The 19,624-nt window shown below is 40.1% G+C and overlaps 1 protein-coding gene across 1 annotated transcript; it reads right to left on the reverse strand.

Annotated features, from left to right (window-relative positions):
• Window positions 1-526: 526 nt before the first annotated feature.
• RIOK2 (RIO kinase 2) lies at window positions 527-17,585 on the reverse strand (the record flags this gene model as incomplete). The annotated part of the gene is made up of 10 exons (XM_082012828.1): window positions 527-688; window positions 5,318-5,414; window positions 6,237-6,770; window positions 7,705-7,797; window positions 8,233-8,424; window positions 12,112-12,200; window positions 13,745-13,920; window positions 14,875-14,991; window positions 15,875-16,013; window positions 17,520-17,585. The coding sequence occupies 10 exons, from the start codon at window positions 17,583-17,585 to the stop codon at window positions 527-529; spliced, it is 1,665 nt and encodes a 554-aa protein (XP_081868954.1).
• Between the last annotated feature and the right edge of the window lie 2,039 nt (window positions 17,586-19,624).

Consider the following 19,624-nt stretch of genomic DNA (forward strand, 5'->3'; position numbering starts at 1 on the left):
TAATTCATCATATGGATTGCTTGTGTTTGTACAGATACAAAAGAAATCTTAAAGTACTAACTGTTATCAGGTTCCTATTTGTGATTTTTAATTAACCAAACAAGTATCTGTTTGTAACATGAAGGCAACATTCTAAAAATAAATTTCTTGTAATTGCAGAAGTTGTTTTTTAAAATTTCCCTTCCTTCCTTCTTAAGAGGAATCCTCTGCACAACAGATCTTTAATCTATACAAATACAGTACAATCGATTTACAAGAAGATACTGCTGGAAATCACTGTAGTTAAATGATCTTAGCTGGTAATATGCATTTAATTTAAATTACAGTTAACAGTTTTAACCAGAAACACAAAACAAAATCCCCCAATCAAAATCACAGGAACCACAATGAGGTTAACTTCCAGAAAAAACATTCAGTTGTATAGAAGAGACTGCTCCACTATACAAAAGGATTATTGGTTATTAGCATAATTCTTTCAACTGCACACATTATGAGTTTTCTGATGTTCCATGGGAGCTTTAATAAATTATCCCCAGAAACTAGCTGCATCCAAGCTTGACTTAATGTTGTGCATATTTTCTCGACGTTGTTTGGTATAAATATTTGCCTCTCCTTTTTGCAGCCGTTGCCTCAGAGCAGACTTTTGACGTTTGGTCAGTTGACGCTTTATCTTCTGTTTTACAAGTTCCTACAAATAAACAAACAATTCAGTATCAGAACTTTTTGAAGGTCATTTAGTATGAAGACATGGCACAACGATACTGCATTTTCCGTACCAACATGAACACGGATGATCCTAATCTGAAGACCTCTGTACATCGAGAAGTCAGTGATGTGCACAACAGTTAACAGGAGTAAGCCCAGGTCTGTGCTGTGTTGCACTAAGCTGCATGTGCAGGGCTGTCTTCAGGCCTGTGCTGTGCTGCACTGATCTGTTGGCAGTAGGATAAACTAAGCCAGCTCCTGCTCAGTACCGGAAATTAGGTGTCCTGTGTGGCCCTGCCTTTACCTAAACGTGCAGCAAGTTCTCACATGCATATCAGTTCAGCTGGACTGTAGAAAGGGTGAACAGAATTGTTTCCTTGTAAGAAAATCATAAAATAGCTCAACTGACTGAAAATAGAGATTCTCTGCTATGGACAAGGTCTACCTGGAGTGCAGCATGTGTACTGGAGTCCTGTTCAATGCTACGCCCTCAGGCCTCCCAGCATCTAAAGGGGAGCATATAGTTTATGCTATACTCTTCTGATAGTCTTAGCTCCAATAAATAGCATTTAAAATCATACCTTACAGAGTTTCAGTGGATCATAAAGGACCAGTACCTCTTGGTGCAAAACACATGACTTCTACAAAAATGTAAGAGATGCTAATATTCTATGCTTGAAGATTAGACAAATGTCTTTTAAGTTAAAAAAAGAAAAAAAAAAAGGACCAATAGAACATTTAATGTTCTGCAGTAATTATTTGGTTTGTGCCTATTTTATTAGCACCCTGGTTTTTTTAAAGTTTGGATTACAAAGATCTGAGTATGATTCTAATGAAAAACAACAACTCTTTACCACAAGTGTGGCTAAAAAAGGCAGGCAGTCGGGAGTAGTTTACAATTCCTCCTCCAGTTTTCTCCTATTGTGAGGCACTCTTGTTAAAGATTCACAAGGTCAGGATTGTCTCATGCCTCTACAGCAAAAGTACTGACACAGCAGCAGTGACTGTTACTGCCATAAAACTGCAGTAGTTTCATGAAATTTCACCTGTTATTTATACCTATGTTTTCATTTTGAGTTGTGCTCTCCGTTATGTTGGCAATTTCCATATATATGCATGTTATGGATATATAGATATCCATAATAAAAATCGAAGCCATGATTTAATAGATTATGGCGACGTTTTGTCATTTGGAAAATCACCCCAGCTCAAGCTGCTGCACTGATATTGAGTGCATATTTACATACCTTGTCTTGGAAGAAAAAGAGAAATCAAATTATTTTAATCTCTCTATTTCATCATGACAGTATCATATCTTGTTGGAAATCCCAAAGGAGTGTTTTATTTTTATTCAAATTAATAAAGCATTAAAAAAAAAGTCATATCAAGCGATAAATCTGCCCTTAATAAAATATCTGCTGATGTCCAAGTAACTGGACAAAAGGAAAAATATCCGTCTAATTACATTTCCTTCACACGTACCCCTTCACTTGCCTTGTTGTGCTTTCTTGATTGCTTACTACTTCATATGCTACAGTGAAGTTAAGTTGGTGGGCAGTAAATCAGGAACCAGAAAGCATGATTTTGGCAAGTTATGCTCTTTAAGAATTGCTGTCACTAATACAACTAAAGTAACAAAACACAAGGTAGTCAATAAATCCAGTTCTCAATCCTGGTTTCATCAGGAATCTTGCAATAATTAAGGAACCACCTGAACAGCAGTTTCCTATGTCACATGCAGGCTGACTGTCAAAATGTGGATTAAAAAACACAGTTGCGTGTGATGCGTTCTTCTTTCCTTGGGTGCTTAACAGCACTCAGTATTTAACCATGAGCTCTATGGAAATAAAAGTTGCAGGTTCTCTTTAAAAATAAACATGAAGAAAAACTGAACAGAACTAATCGAAACCGTTGCACTGATGTTCTTCTTTTGCCAACAAAGCATCTGTCATTCTGTGTTTTCTATAGGCAGAACCCTGAAAGAAGGCTTCTCTACTTCTCCCACTCTGGTCCAGGACAGATGACTAGGTTATACAAAATTTGCTACAAGAAATTTTGCAAGATGGATACCAGAAGTCTTTAACATGTAAACATCATGTAAATTCACCAAATTCTATTGCTCAACCATAGGACATAGTAGAAAGACTCTCTAATCTTTCCGTCATCATAACCTAAATGTGAGCAAATACTGAGAAATGTTTTACAGTAAACAGATTTACATTTTATTATTCAATTTTTGATCATTCACATTGTTTCTTCTAATTAAATTATATCAGGGCATATAAAGATTCATACAAGCACAGGAAGATATCTTACTTCATCCGGAATAGCCGATTTTCCAAAATTCATGATGCTTTCTCTTTTTGGCACAGTCTCCAAGTCATGACTGCAACCTACTGCTATTAGGCATATATAAACAATGGCAGTATCGTTTATATGATCAATTTAAAAATCTCCTTATGTTTTAATATATTTTCTCCACTGAACAGAAAGCAAGCTGCATAAACAACAGATAAATGCTAGAAGCAGTAAGAGGCATCAGCTCTAAGCAGCCCAGTAGATCTTACTGCAGTGCCATTATTTCACATTTTCAGTTTTGTAACGATTTTCTTATGTTACAAATAGCTCATTATACCTATTGTTTCTTTAGCTCTAACACTCTAAAAATCAGATTCAGCAATGGGCAGAAATGTTATTTTACTCAGCATAAAAGCATGTAAGTGAAAGCATTATGCAAGGTAAATTGGTGCAGGATAAAGTTATTTAGGTGGCTGAATCTCTTGAAAACTTTTCCGCTAAAGTGCTCTTGTCTTTCTTTTAGAACAGAAGATTAGGTATGTAAATGCCATTTACATATTTATAACACCTTTTTTGTGTCTGCCTATAGAATAATCATACATCCTCTAAACACTCAAAAAGGTTTCTACAGCTATTTAATGACTACTGCTACCACCAAGTGGCATACAGCAGTACAATTTCATGTAATTTCCTTTACAGGACTTAGTAGCACTGATTTTTTAAATTTATTTTTATTTAAATTCTGCACTCTTGAATTAGCAAACTCAGAAGAAAAGGAGAGGAAAAAAAAAAAAAAAAAAGATTGCATGGACCAGAAGCTAGGGAATTCCTGCTAGGTCACCCCAGCTCTTCTTTACTTCATCACATAGTTTTAACTTAATCCTTTGTCTCCTTAAGAAGATACAATGCCATCCCCTAGAATAAAAGCTGTGATGACAAAGATCGAAGTTGTTTTTTTCTCCTAGCATGAAGTCCTGTAAAAAACTGTCTCAGACAAGATGCAAACATGCTGTTCCTTAATGTTTATTTACACATGTAACTTTATTGGTTATTGGTCTATCTTTAAAATACTTATCTTAAAAAAAAACATCCAAAAATGAAAGAGTAAAGCAGCCAACTATTCTGTGAAGATTATAGCCACTGACAGGCACCTTGTGTAAAACAAGGCTGCTCCACAGAATAACAAATCATTTGATATGACAGTAGCAAAGCTTTTGTTAGAAAAGTACTTAAACAGCAAGTAGCAGACTGAAAAGACTGTAAATGAAGATCAAGTCTAATCTAAAAAAAAAAAAAAGAAAAAAAAAAAAATCACTCTTGCCAGCACTAAAGATTTCAGATATAGTATTTCTAGGACTAATACTCTAATTAGCCAATAGAAATGCTTTGAAAGACACAAATTGAAAAAGTATATATTTACTTTTGGTACATGTCATGAAAGAGCTGAAACTACAGTTACATCTTCCCCAAACTATGTTTTTCAGCTCTTCTGCTCCCAGCTGCAAATGAAAATAAGACTGAACATAGGTACCCATATTTACAATGGCAAGTATGTAGCCTGACCTAATGGAAAAAATACCTCATGGATCAGCTGTCAGCTGAAAGAAGTTTCTTCCTGTTTTGTACAAGAATACTTTATAACTAATAAAGAACATTGGAATTGCTTCCTTTTAAAATGAAAATGCAATTTAAAAAATGTGAGAGGGGTAGCCATACTGACTAGCGTAGACACTGGGATTGAAGAAAAAGATGTTAAACTCTGCTGTAAAATGTTCTGGTTCATATAATGCAGAAAGTCAAATAAATGCGTAATGCTGAAGAAATCACTACTGAAGTGAGGTCATATAAATGTTTCAGACAAGAGCATGGTGAAATCTCTAAGACGACAGCTGAAAATGGCCAAACTAAATCTTGACTCAAGCATCCACCTTTAAAATAACAAATATTAATTGTGGCTAGCAACAGAAATTAATGAACGGATTATATGTTAGTGAATTAACACACGTTAACCTGCATTAGCCTGTTACTGGCTAAATGAGAGTTCTTCATGCTGATGTAGAGCTTTGGTGAAAGAGCAAAGAGCAATACATGAAGGGAAGCGCTGGAAATCATTCCCTGTAAACAATTACAGAAGTACCAGTCCTGTTTTTCTGTAGGCATGAAAATGCACACCAAAGAGGTACATGGTAACAGTTTCTTTAAAGATAATTAATGCTAGAGAACATCTTTACAAATAAGTACTATGTATAGCTATGTACAATTTAACATGGCCTGACAGTAAACTAGATAATAACATAATAACAATAATATTTACCGCCGGAAAGGTTGAACAGCTTCCAAAACTTCTGATTGATGTGATACTTACAGTCCTTGTTCTGGGCTCAGCAATATGAACGATACTCTCTTCATTTCTAAAATACATATATCAATGTTTTATTCCACTAGCACGATAAACATCCTTTGCATTTATGAGCATCATGTTTTAGTCCTAACTTTTTGAGATATAATCTGAAAACTCCCAACAGAACATGGAAGTACTACAAAACATTTATATTTTAAATATTAATGCAAGTTGTTCAAAATAGGCATTTTATGAAAAGAAGAATTCGTTGCACAGTAGCCACAGGTATACCAAGCACACGAAAAAAAGCTTCAGAACACTAAAAAAAATAAATTTCAGATTCTGCACTATGTTTTGACAAGTCATTTTGCTAAAAAGCAAAAGCAGATGAGGGTGAGTATGAGCTTGGTATATGCATCCAGGTACATGGTGGGCTGGCAAACTCAGAATTTCATGTACAAGGGGATAGCCTACAGGTAAGCAGCAACTTCTAAGTATGTCAGGAAAGGAATTAAAAACACACAGTACAGTGCATTTGAATAATACATTCCAAGCAGCTTGGTCTTGCTAACTTCATCTGAGTGAGCAGCAGAATAATTTGGTTTTGAGACAGAGCATTCACACTACGAACTTATTCACAAGTTATTTAGAAGCAGTATTTCAAGATCAGAACTCTTTCACTACCATTATTAACTGAAATAAAGAAAAAGGGGAAAAAAAATTCCACCATAGAAAGTAAGTTGGTCTATGAATTAAATCCAAGACATGTTCTCCCATTCATACTATTACACAGCTGGACAACTGATCTGTCACAAATTACATATGAAGCATTATGTATGTAGTACCAATCAACAGGTTACCTATAATAATATTATTAATACTATTATATTACCTGTAATGCCTGAATTTCTCATTTAAAGTTGACAAGTCAACCAGATCAGGGCATTTGTCTTCATTCTTATCATTACAGCACCCTCCTTGATCTGCCCGATTTTTGACTTCAGCAGCATTTTCAGTTACGCTTTTGCCCTTAAAAAAAGCAACTGCAGAACTCTCTGCATCTTCACCGGACTTCCACAGCATAGCTTGCCCTTCAACTTTTTCTAAGGCTGAACTCAACTTTGACATATTCAACCTTTGTGTATTTTCACTACTTCCAGTTGTATCAGCCTCTTCATCGCTACACATAAAGTTGCTGGAGGTTCTGCTTTCAGAGAAATCACCCACTTCATACATGAAGCCTGCATTGTTTTCTTTATCTTTGCTGAAGAAGTTGAGCTTATTCTCAGCATCTTCTACAAATTCTGATACCTCTGTTGTATTATCATCCTCATCAGAACCTGGTGGGTAAAGCAGTTCACCATCTTCCAGGATTTCTTTTGTATAGCCGCTGGCAGCAATCTCTCTATCAAGAGAACACTGTCTCCTGTGAAAGAAGTATGTTTTCTTTTAATATGCCAAATCACCAAGCTACCAATATGCCACATCTTGGATTAAAAATACTAATCAAGCTAGACTATAATTATCCATACCATAAAAAAAGAGGATATATTCTGTTGAAACACAGAGAACACCACATTATAGCGCTGAGCTTTAGGTCAAGTAAAGATCTAAAAGAAGCCAACTTTTACGGAAGATGATTCCACCTCCATAACCAGCATTTATTTGCTTGTTTATTTATTTACAGGAAATTATTTTATTTTAGCAGGAAAACAATTTAGCTTTAAGTTCAATTTATGTTTAAGTGAACAGAAGAATAAACAGTACACTGACACACAGAGACTGATCCAGGTGTGGTACCCCTCTGGAAAATAATTCAGAATGAAAGAAAACCCTTTTCATTGCAACAGCTTCAGTCTTAAAATACGTGAAAAATTACTTTACTTTTCGAAAGGGACAAAAGACATTAGGATGAAAATTTTGAATGTGTTTGAAGATGCAATCCCCATATTTACTGGCATTTAAAAATAAATCTAAAATTGAAGCCCTAATTAATCCTCAGTATACTAGAACTGTCAAACAGGCTTTGAGAAGTGGGATTCTGCATCACTGTTAAGATTTCCTAGTTATTTACCATTTGGTTCAAACTTTCAGCTTGATCTCTCTTCCTTACCTGCAGGAGGAAAGGCAAAGGAGGCAGCAGTGGATTTTAAAGCACACTTTAGCTTTTCGCAACCACTTACAGTAACTTCAGTTGAAGAAAACACAATAGGAATGACAAAAACATAATTTAAAACTGCATAGTTGGGCCTATTTTCTTCATTTTTCCTACACGTATCTCTCACAGACACCGATTTTTCTCACAAAACCAACACAAATACCATAAATAGGAGAACTCAAATTCATCTGGCAGTTTCTACCTGATGTCTTTGAATGCTGGGAAGAGCTCACTCTCATAGTTGAAGCGTTTCTTAAAGAACTCCTTAATACAGCTAACATCCCTGTCAAAATACCTGTAAAAAATACAGAATTGTACAGACACAAAATAAAGGTAATGAAGTCTACTGCAATGACAAACCTTACCCTACATTTCTTGTCTTTTACTGATTTCATTTGAGAATTAGTGATCCCCAGACAAAAGGCTATGGACACAACTGCATGCAGTTTACTTCTAAGCATTTCTTAACTGCAAAACATCATTCTCTCTGAGAAGCAATTAATTACATATTTATCCTAAAGAGACATTTGTACTCACTCATAAATCAAACTGTGTTTGGAACGTTATTTGTGCTGCATACAATCATAGAATTGTTTAGACTGGAAAAGCATGACAACAATGGTAGAAAAAGAATCAGAAACAGGCTTATGGAAAAAAGTCATGGTTGACTATTTGCTGTCATCAGCATTTGCCAGATTTACTTTGAAAACATCTTTAGATTTGAACTTACCATTCAGCATTTGCATGTGATGTTGAGATCATCTGAGGGAAATCAATCATAGTGATATGGTCATCATTATCTAATATGAGATTAAATTCATTGAAATCACCATGAATCAAACCATGACTGGCAAGTTTTACAATTAGATCCATTAATTCACTGTAGACAGAGGCAGGATCTTCCATTTGGTGCACCTGGCACCTGGAAAGTTAAACAAAATAAAATAAATATTCTGAACCTTGAAAGACTTAATTTAAAAATATAGACAAAGTATATGACAGAATGCCAGGGTAATTCAAGTTAAAAGTGCCCTCAGGTCTCCAGTCCAATACCCTCCTCAAACCTCAGTCAACTCTGAGATCAGATCAGATTGCTCAAGGCTTTGTCTAGTTGGGACTTGAAAAATTCCAGAGATGGGGAAGGACTGTGCAGCTGCCTCAAGCACCCTGTGCTACTGCCTCACTGTCTTCAACGGGAAAAAATGTCTCCTGCTAAATCTCATTTCAAATTGTGCTCGTTGTCTCCCATCAGGCACCACTGTCATGATGCATTATTTAAATAATGGAGCCGTAAATTTTCCTGTCTCTCCTATTTGTAAGTAATCTTATGGTGCCAGTAGGAACCAAGTCTTCCTGTATTCAAATTCAAATGCCCCATGACATTTTCTTTTACAAAACCCTATTTTCTAGACTTAGTTAGGGGAAAAGAAAAAGAAACAAAAGAAAAACTCTTAAATCATTCCTAACACATACCTGAGAAAGCACAGTACCTTAACTGGCAAAATACAAATCATTTGGTCTTTATAAGATGTAAAAGTAAAAAGTAGAAAGTAAAAAGGCAGTTTACCGTATTGTACCATACACTGTCAAGAACTGGTCAGCATGTAAGAATTATCATGTGGAATATTTTGGTCCAAGTGCAGCACTAGTGTATTATGAGAATGGATCATTTGTACAATATAAAGAACAAACAATGGAAGCCTAGAAGCTCTGTAACAGGCTCATGTTGAACACTTTCCTATTCATAGCAAAATTAATTGGTAACACTGCTCATAGCCACAAGTCTGTATCATAAAATGTCCCACTTGCTCTTTGAATTTGGAAGTCATGTTAACTGGTATCTTTTGAGATAGGAATGTCTGGTCCCAGGGACCAGGGGTAAGGGTTGGAGCAAGTAAAATGCACCCTTGGTAGAAGAGCATCAAATCAGGGAACACTCAAGAAAACTGGACATACACAAGTCCATGAATCCTGATGGGATGTATCCTTGAGTGCTCAGGAAGCTGGCAGGTGCCATTGCAAGGGCACTCTTGATAATCATCGGTCAATGAGGGTGACTAGGAAAAATAGCTGAAGATTGAAGAAAGACAAATGTCACTCCCATCTTTGAGAGGGGCAAGAAAAAGCACTCAGGGAATTATAGGCTGGTCAGCCTTACCTCAAGCCCTGGGAAGGTGATGGAGCTGCTAATGCTGGAAACCACTGTCAGGCACATCAAAGAGAAGAAAATTATCCAGACTACTCAACTTCATCAGGAAAAGTCACGCCTGACCAACTTGATAAACTTTTCTGATGAAGTGACTGGCCTACTAGATGGGGGGACAGCAGTGGATATTATCTACCTGGACATCAGTAAGGCTTTGACACTGTCTCCCGTAAGACTCTCATAGGGAAGCTGTTGATGTATGGTCTGGATGTGCAGACAGTGAGGTGGATTGAAAATTGCCTGAAACAAAGTCTAGTTGCACGCCAGTTACTAGCAGTGTACCCCAGCAGTCAAAAGTGGTTCCAGGACTGTTTAACAACTTCATTAATGAGCTGTACGATGGGGCAGGGTTTGCAGACAACGTCAAACTAGGAGTGGCTGATATGCCAGAGGGTCATGCTGCCAACCAGAGGGACCTCAACAGGCTGGAGAAATGGGGCAGCATCAACCTCATGAAGTTCAATGAGCAGTGCAAAGTCCTGCACCTGGGGGAAGGAACAACTTCATGCACCAGTGTACACTGGGTGTCACCCAGCTGGAAAGCAGCTTGGCAGAAAAGGACCTGGGGATCTTGGTGGACACCGAGGTGAGTATGAGCCAGCAATGTGCCTGTGCTGCAAAGGCAGCTAATGGTATCCTTGGCTGCATTAGATAAAGCATTGCCAGCAGGTCGAGGGAGGTGATCCTTTGCGTCTACTCAGCAGTGGTGAGGCCACACCTGGAGTAATGTGTCCAGTTCTGCGATCACCAGTACAGGAGAGATGTGGACATACTGGAGAGAGTCCAATGAAGGGCCACAAAGATAATGAAGAGACTGGAGCATCTCTCCTATGAGGAAAGACTGTTCAACCTGCAGAAGAGAAAGCTCATATACACATATACCTGAAGGGAGGGCACAAAGAAGACAGAGCCAGGCTTTTTTCAGTGATGCCCAGTGAGAGGACAAGAGCCAAAGGGCACAAACGGAAACAGAGGAGGGTCTGTCTGAACACAGGAAACACTTCTTCCATTGTGAGGGTGACTGAGTACTGGCACAGGTTGCCCACAGAAGTTGTGGAGTCTCCCTCATTAGAGACATTCAAAGGTCATCTGGACACGATCCAGCACAACCAGCTCTGGGTGGTCCTGCTCAAGCAAAGCGGTTGAAACAGATGACCTCCAGAGGTCCCTTCCAATCTCAACCATTCTGTGATTCTGTGAGATGTGAAATACAGTAGGTAGACTATGAAAAGGGAAGTCCAGTTTGGCAGGAACTTTGAATAACCCTGGACCTCTCAGGGAGTGCGTAACAACTGTTTACCGTAAGTTACCAACTCCACGCTAGTTTTTCAACTTAGGCAATGGACAATAGAAAAACTGGCAACAGGCTCTAGGTGGCCCTGCTCGAGCAGGGTGTTTGGACCAGATGACTGTCAGAGGTCCCTTCCAACCCCAACTATTTGGGGATTCTTTGATCTGGGCATATTTGAAATAATATCTACTACTTATCTCTTTCCAGTTAGAATCACAGAACAGGGAGAGCATGGTAAACTTCCACTGCAGACATCCACATGGAAGTTAAGTGTTCCAATTACATGATGGATGTGGAACTATTTAACAAATGAAAGTGGGGAGACAGAGTATAATGAAGTCTCTTCTGTGTTACTCTTCAACTGTTATGCTTTGGGGTTAATTCCTTTTTGATTAAACTGCCCACTTAAGATCTTAATTACTATACAAGAACATGGGCTGGTTTGTTCTAGGACTAGACACTTTAAATCTCTGCATAAGCACCTACAGTTATTCTACATTATATCGAGTATATAGATCTTCTGCATTCTGCTTTGCAAACAAAACCAACCATACCTTCACATACAAACTTCAATGATATTTAATGTTTCTAGATGTTGAACAACTCAAGCAAAGTAATCTTCCTTGAAGAAGCAAAACCAGATTATACGTGGTATTCTACATAAACAGAGCAGAAGTTCTTAAACAGTGAGTTATAATCTTACCTGAACTACCAGAGCAAGGATGACTAACTGGAGTGCAGAATGGGAAGGATACTATATTAAATATTGTATATATCCAATAACATACAGAATATGTGATTTCTGTATAGAAAACAGTTGCAGTACTAACTTGTGTCACACCACTCTTTTGATGCATTCCTTACTTAAAAAATTAGTCAATTTCACCAGTTTCTTTGGACTAAGAAAAAACCCAATTTATCTGAGTAAAGAGATAAGAGAAGCAAGGCAATAACTAAGTAGAATGCTAGTGAGTGTGGGCCAGAGAGCATTATTCAGCATGGTGCAGTCCGAATTGACTCACGAGACAAGGAAAAACCTTAACCCTGTCACCTTATTGAACCTAACATTGTTTAGGGTTTCTATAACAAAGAATTCAAGCGTCAGTACTTACAAAGGATAGCCATCAATAAGTTCCATAACAACTGCATGCCTGTTGTAGTCTACAGGTTTTGGAACAGGAAATTGTCTGTCATGCAAAGCCTGGAAAGAGACAACACTTTGAAAAATTAAAATTAAATAGTGAAGAAAACATTACATATATTGACAAACTCCTGTCTAAGATAAGCAATAAATATTACTGTGGAAGCAGCATACATTACTCCAATGCTAACTGGAAACATCAAATCACATGCTTAAGAAGGAAGACCGCATAATAGCCATTTGAACTTTCACCAGAAAGACAAACAAAACTTATAAGGTTAGACACTAAGCGCACTGCTATGTTGTCTACAGTTTAATTATTGTGCATCTGGAAGAAAAAGACAACAGAATGGAAAAATGACAGAATCATAAATGGTCTGTTAGCGCACGTAATCAATAGCAGATAACTGGGAATAGGTTGTCAGGCATTAGAAAACAATTCCGTGCTAAATTGGTACCAATACAGTTCTACCCGACCAGTCAATCTATACTCAGGTGCTCTAAGACAAAAGTTCATTCTTAAATATTAACAACCAGCATTTATGTAGGTCATAATATTTTGAAGGTCTCCTGTTTGCCTTTTCTAACACAAATTTAGTCATTCACCTGATTCACTCAACTCCTTTATGGGTTCATTCTCTTTTTACCAGTGAATTTTTCTAAGAGTTCTAAGATAAAACAACATAAAGACAGTTTTTGTTACTTAGTATTACCCTATTATCACTTTTCAGCAAACAATTAATCCTCCCCCAACTCTCTTTTCAGGAAGACTGACCACCACAATTATATTCCTACAAGTCCTGACCACATAATGCTTTACGAGTTGGACCAACTGGACCAATATAGAGGTTCTAAATGATGATAATAGGTCCTTCTCTCTCTGTGGAGACCACCAGTAGAACCTATAAAGCTTTTTTAAGAGAAACAAGAAAATACTGTATATAGTACTATTGAATAGCACCAAAGGAGAAGGGAAAAACAGTTTTTTGTAAATAATTAGTTTTCCGCTCTCAATTTTCAATCACTATATAACATCTGCATTTTTTTAAAGCAGGACAAAAAGTCTGGAATACTGGGAGTAGCAATATATACTTGGAAATGAAATCTTTTCCCACAGTATAGAACAAAGTGTGCCTTTTTGGATCAGCACACCAGTCTGGACCACAAGATTTCCCTCAACAGCACAGCAACAATTGAAAATATGGTAAATTAAAAAATAAAGACGTGAATTAAAAAAGACAGCTGAACAAAAAAACAATAGTTCTGAGAAGTAACTGTAAACTTCCTTACTTTTTAATGTTTCTGCAAGCTTATGCAATAAATTTTAAAGAAAAAACAGCAAAACTGGTGATATGTAAATTATCTATCCACAAATAACAATGTTAATTTGAAATTCCCTCAGGACACTTGCTTCTGTTCCACATGACTTCCATAACAAAGCTTCATATTGCCACTGGAAAGCACACAAAACAAGTCCATTAGGAAAAAAACCAAACAAACTGCAAATCCTATCAGTACTGCAAATACGAACTGCTTAAGACAGTCTGAGAAGTTATCTTCCAGTCTATTACATCATTGCTGATACTGTGTGAATGGCCACCTACCTTCATATAGGCAAACTCCTTCATTGCTGCTAGCCGGGATAAATACAGCCAAGACATTTTGTGTCTGTGCTTGTGGTAGTCACGTTTATTTTTCAGACTGCGAAAGGAAGTTCTTCCAAGCCTATGTAATTTCAATGCAAACCGTTGCTCCTCTGCATTTGCAACAATATAAATATCTAGAAGACACATAATGGCATAGATCTAAGAAATAAATGGTATCTAACAAGCTAGTACCTGATGAAAAAGTGCAGAGATAAGTTTGTTACTTCACTTCTCACAAGCACTGTTTCTGGCATGGCAAGTTCTACTACAGTTAGTAAAGACAGCTAAATTTATGTTTGTGTATTACAGATCTGAAGACGAAAAAGTTAAAAGAGATCATGGCACCCCATTAGAAGAAATGTTGATGCGATCTGAAATGTCTTTGAGAGTAGGAGATCTTAAGTTTCCTATAGTCAGGTTAACATCCCCAGGCTATCTGCACAACAAAGAACAAATAACGCTACCCTTGAGAGAAATCTGGGGCAGATTCTGGTGTTCTTCATCACACTCTGGAAGAGCCACATTCTTTCTACTGAGTGGACAGACAACTCCAGGGACCAGCCTCTTCGTTTAAAGTGTTAACAAACAGGCTATGTTTCATTTCTACTATTTGCCCCCAATAATCCCCTTATTCTTCAATTACACTAGCTACCTGCTGTGTCAACTCACAATCTACATAAACAGAAGAGGAACCAAGATAGTACTCCAATAGTTTTGTGCCTATTTTACTTTACTATCTTGTTTTTAGTGGGATGAAAAAGCTTAAATTGTCTTTTTGCTAAAGTGGTTCAAAACTCTTCACAAAGCATGAGACAAACAGCCGCTGCCTGCAAAGTACCTTTTTAAGCAATGAATCAAGAATCAGACAAAATGGTCAAAGCAGAACGACACTCTTGTAAAGAAATATCCAAATGCAGCCAGAAACCTCACATAGCATTTCAACAAGCGACCCATCAATCTTGGTGTTTGACAGATTGACTGATGTGACTATCCAGAGGAAAACTTACCTAGTTTCTAGCAAAACATGTGCAACATTACAGCTGTGTTTGCTTAAAAAAAAAATTACTAAAATTTTTTTTTTTAATTACCTGATTCTTTGCCAACACCCATCTGGTTTCCAACAGAGTATATGACTTGTCGCGAAGACAAAGTTTTCAAAGCAAGGTAATCATATCCTGCATTAGTTAACCGATAACCCTGGACAGCTAGGTAAGAATAAAATACAAAACATTTCATGCCTCATTATGTACACATTACATTTAAAATAAATCTCAATTTTGTCTTGTTTCTTGTTTTGGCTTACAGTACACAACACCCGCTGGCTAGTATCAGCCCGATTTGACAGAAGGATAATAATGTTCAAATTCCTGCAAGTTTTATGAAAATTGACAACTGGACAAAAGATCAGTTACCCCCTCTTAAATAGGGGCAATGGCAGTACTTCAAATACCCTGGAAAAACCCAAGGAGCATTTTGAAAGATACACACACAGGAGCCACAGCAGGGATGTGGGATTGTTGCAATGATCTAGAGCAACCCTTAATACTCTGAAGAACTGAGAGAAAAAGGATAGGAATTTCCTGAAGACTCCTACAGTATGCTTGCAAAGCCAGATGCAACTAAAAGGCTGAAGGAAACAGGCAAAGGCCTGCACAGCTAGTACTTGTCACATAACAGGGAATACAAACTACTTTCGTAGCTGTTTCTGAGGGAGTGAAATGTACAAGGCTTTTGTAGTCTGCTCCAGTTTACGTACTGTAAGACTGTAACTCATTTGGGTTGATTCCTGTATGCATTTGGATATTGCCCTAACTGATGATTCTTTTATTTTTCATGTCATCGCTGAGCAAAAAAGAAAGTTAACTGTTCCTCTGTTCTGCCTGGCATCTTTATAGGCTCAAGCAGCTCAGCAGACACCTACAACATTTGGTGCTGCACAAATCCTTATTCCCAGGGTAGGTCCAAGAGAAGGTAAGGCCAGCAAGTGCTCTGGGTGCTCATACGTGCCAACTGTGATACTTCTGCAAGTACCACTGTGAGGCATTGGGGGCAGAACGAGAGGGAGTCCAACACAAAATTCAAACTCACTTTTAGTTCGTTCATAAGCTAGAAGTTTGTGCTTCACCAACTCTCTCAAAATTTTATTACAGCCACCATGTTTAAGGCTGGCAATGGAAGCAATTAAGCTAGCAGGAACTATTTCATGGTTCTTCATGCCCATTTCCACCTAAAGGAATAAATAAAAATAGATTTGTTAGCCCCTGTGTTCAACAATGAAATAACATCAGATTCCACTTGAGATTAAATAACTTTTCACAGATGACATTTTTTTTTTAATGACTTAACCCAACCTTTTAAGATAGGTCACTGCTCCTTGATATCCTCTGTATAATTATGCCTTGAAACTTCCACATTTACTGGCCAGAAGATGAATGGCGGATTAGATTTCAATCTTGGGAGTGGATGAAGGAGCTGTTCTACCTTTCTGAAATCAAACTCTTTCTCATATTTACACAGCTATGGCTCAATTTGCCTTTCCACTAGTACTCCTACTGTCATATGGAGCTATGGGTGGCTGAGAGCAGAGAGATGTGGGGCGGATGCACGTTGAGCCACGGCAGAGCCAGGTCAGCTTGGGGCTGCCCCAGCGGTGGGGGATTCAGGCCAGGTGCCGGGAGCGAGGGACTAGCGGCCGGGGTCGGGCCGCCGGTGCGGGTACGGGCAGGTGGGTGCTAGTCGCGGTGCGGTGCGGCAGCGCCCGGCCGGGAGGGGAGTGGAAAGGCAGGCGGAGGAGCATCCCTACAGTCCCAAGGGGGCTGCCGCTGCTCCCCGCTTTCTTCCCGCCTCCTCTCCGTTAGTTTTCTATATGTAGCAGAGAGATCATGCTGTCATTAAAAGCACATCTCTTCCTTTTGTGCCTGTCCCAGAGAGAGAGGGCCGGGCGGCAGGCAGGTCGGAGCGGGCCGTTCGCCTGCTGCTGCCGCTCCCGCGACGCCCGCCACTGCCTGCACTGCAGCTATGGGTGCCGCCGGCCCCGGCGGGAGCGGCTTCCCGCCCGCTCCGCCCGGGTGCTGACGCACCGACCGCTCCATCAGCTCCCGGCGGTTGCCTACCCATCCGCTCCGTCGCCTCGGGAGCTGCCCGCCGGCCCCGCTGCGCCCGGACACCGCCGCCGGCGATGCAGGTTGGCCATGGGGATGCTCCGGGTGAGTCGTTTGTCGTGTGCCTTTGTCGTGTGCCTCAGTACAGTCAGACAGGCCACCCGGTGCGGCCTGTGCTTACCATGCCACTAGCCATGGCAGCATGCCATGCACTGGTAAGCGTTTGCTCACTCCTCGTTAGACGGGGTGCTAAAAGCAATCAGCACGTGTAGAGCAACTGGTGACGGTACCTGACTGGGTGGCCACCACCTGGGCAGCCCCAACGACCACCCTGCCGTTAAGCAGGGGCTCCGAGGCGGCCGGCTGACGAAAGAACGGCACGACCTGGGCCCTCCCCACGGCGAAACATCAACATCGAATCGAACGCTATGGGAGGCAACGAGAACAGAAGTAGATCCCATTCTCCTGCAGCCTTTCTTCCGCTGCCGTTTGCAACACAACCAATCCAGTCTCCGCGACCCCGCTTAGCCAACCGGCCATGCTAACCGTCAGTGCGCAGGGCTTGGCTAGGCAGGCCTCTCTTCCTCTCCCTACTCGCCTGTTCCCCCAGCCAGGCCTCCCCACCAACTCACCGCTGTCAGGACCCTGAAGTGCTCCCTGGAGAGGTACCGAAGCATCACCACGTTCAGCTTCCCCATGACTCCTGCGGCCGGTACACGCTAGCGAAGCGAAGAGCCCGCTTAGTCCGGAGAGGGAGAGACTTACGCCTCTCTGCCCGGGCTGAAAGGCATCAGGATGACGCAACCACTCCGACGCATGCGCAGAGCTCTCGGCGCTGCCGCGGCAAGCCCTTCCAGGGCGGAGGTTGCTGCATGTTTAGGTCCTGGTAGCTGCGTACGCACTCCTGTCCTCGGCTGGATCTTTTGTGTGCTTCATTCTTCACCGAATCATTGTGGACTGAAAATCAGCGTAGAATAAACCTCTAAGCCGAGACTGTCTTGAGCTCTCTCCCTACTGCGAATGAGTTAGTTTGGGTGGCATGTACATCTGCCAAGACCGACTCCCTAGAGGAAAAAACTCTTCGAGACACGCAGGCAAAGCAACAGCCTCGTCCACAGCTGCTCCATTGGTGCGGCTGTACGGCGCGAGCACGAACTACCGAGAAGGACCCCAGCACTGCCCTACGCCCTCCGCGCCTTCTAGGCGGCCGCAAGCCTCGACTGCAACTGCATTTGCGCCTAGCTCGGGCACGGCCGGGATGAGAAGTGCCTATGGACTAGGGAGTGTTGGGGGAAGCTCTTTGTATGCTTGCGTCGTGTCACCATGTTTCGTCTGCTCGCCGAGCGAAGTCGAGGCAGCGGCCGTGTGTCGCTCCCCTGGGTGGTGGCGTGCAGCCTCTTCTGTGAATATCATGCGTAATGGTAGGGCTGAAAAAAGTAGAAATACTGATGAGCGAGCCCCACCAACCAATTCACTGGGGAAGTGGGAACAGCCCACTCCCACAACGCCTTTGAGGAAGAGGCGGCGGTCTGAACTCACGTTTACTAACTGGGAAAGGTAATGCTTTTACTGCCTTGTTAGTAACAATTTTGCATTGTGTATTAGACTGCAGTGGTGAGAGATTAATTAATTTTATTCTTTAGCTGTAACGAAAAATTTGACACCCTTTCCTCAATTTCTTTGTAGTGTAACTACTTGTGATGAAAATATTTCTGGTCAACATTTCGTCTACTGCAATTTTGAGATTCTTTCTCGATGTCTTTGAATGGTGAAAAGGGTATCCTTCTGGTGACTTAAACCAGAAAATCCTTGATACTTTTTTCTAAATTTATTTTTAGAACTTCGACGTTGCTATAATATGTGACCTAACCCCCCACTTTTTTCTTTCTTATTGTTAAGCCTCTCTGACATGGCAAGTCAGAAAGATGTTACTAATCAAATATCTTTGAGAAGAGTTTTCACAACGATTGCAAGATCTGTGTATTTTTGTTTTATAGTAAGTTGTGAGCAGTACAGGCAGAGTCCGTATATAAAAATCGGAAATAATTTCTGTATGCAGTACAGTAGCCTGTGATAGAGTACTTTCTGAGTAGTGAGGAAGATAGATTATGTGAAGGAATGGTATATGCTGTGTTGAAATTCTCTACAAGCAGTGGTGCATGCACAAGTCTAATAGGTAGGTCAGCTTCATCCCATGGGTATGTGCCTTCTGCTATATCCTTATTGAAACCAAAGCCCCATGATTCTAACTTTCAACTACAGTATCCTCATCTCTCTTAACCTCCCCAAGCCCCAGTTCCACATCCACACCTCTACTTCACTCGTGCTATCTGTACCTTTCAAAGTAGTATATTTTACCATAGAATAGGCAGTCATGCTGATCAGCTGCAGATTTCAGGTGCTTCTCAAGGAGATAGTTCACTGCTGCTCAACATCCAACAAGTACTGAAGCAGTTGCTTTATAGCATCTAATGGAGAGAGGTGGTAAATAATTACCGTTGCTAATGTGTCTGAATTACTAAAAACAGAAAAAGTGAGTACTGAATATGTAAGGAACCCACAGTGATGTCTGTATTTACCTACATGTTTGTACCTGGAATTTCAGATCAGCATTTGGCACCTCTTAAGGAAGTGTTTGGTCACTTCATTGGTCACTTAATTGGCAGTCAAACAGCTCACTTTGCATCAGAGTTGTAGCTCAGCCAATATGTGTGAGGTCTAGCTGTGATCCATTCTC

The sequence above is a fragment of the Phaethon aethereus genome (assembly GCF_964289735.1).
Source record: "Phaethon aethereus genome assembly, chromosome: Z".
NCBI lineage: Eukaryota > Metazoa > Chordata > Aves > Phaethontiformes > Phaethontidae > Phaethon > Phaethon aethereus.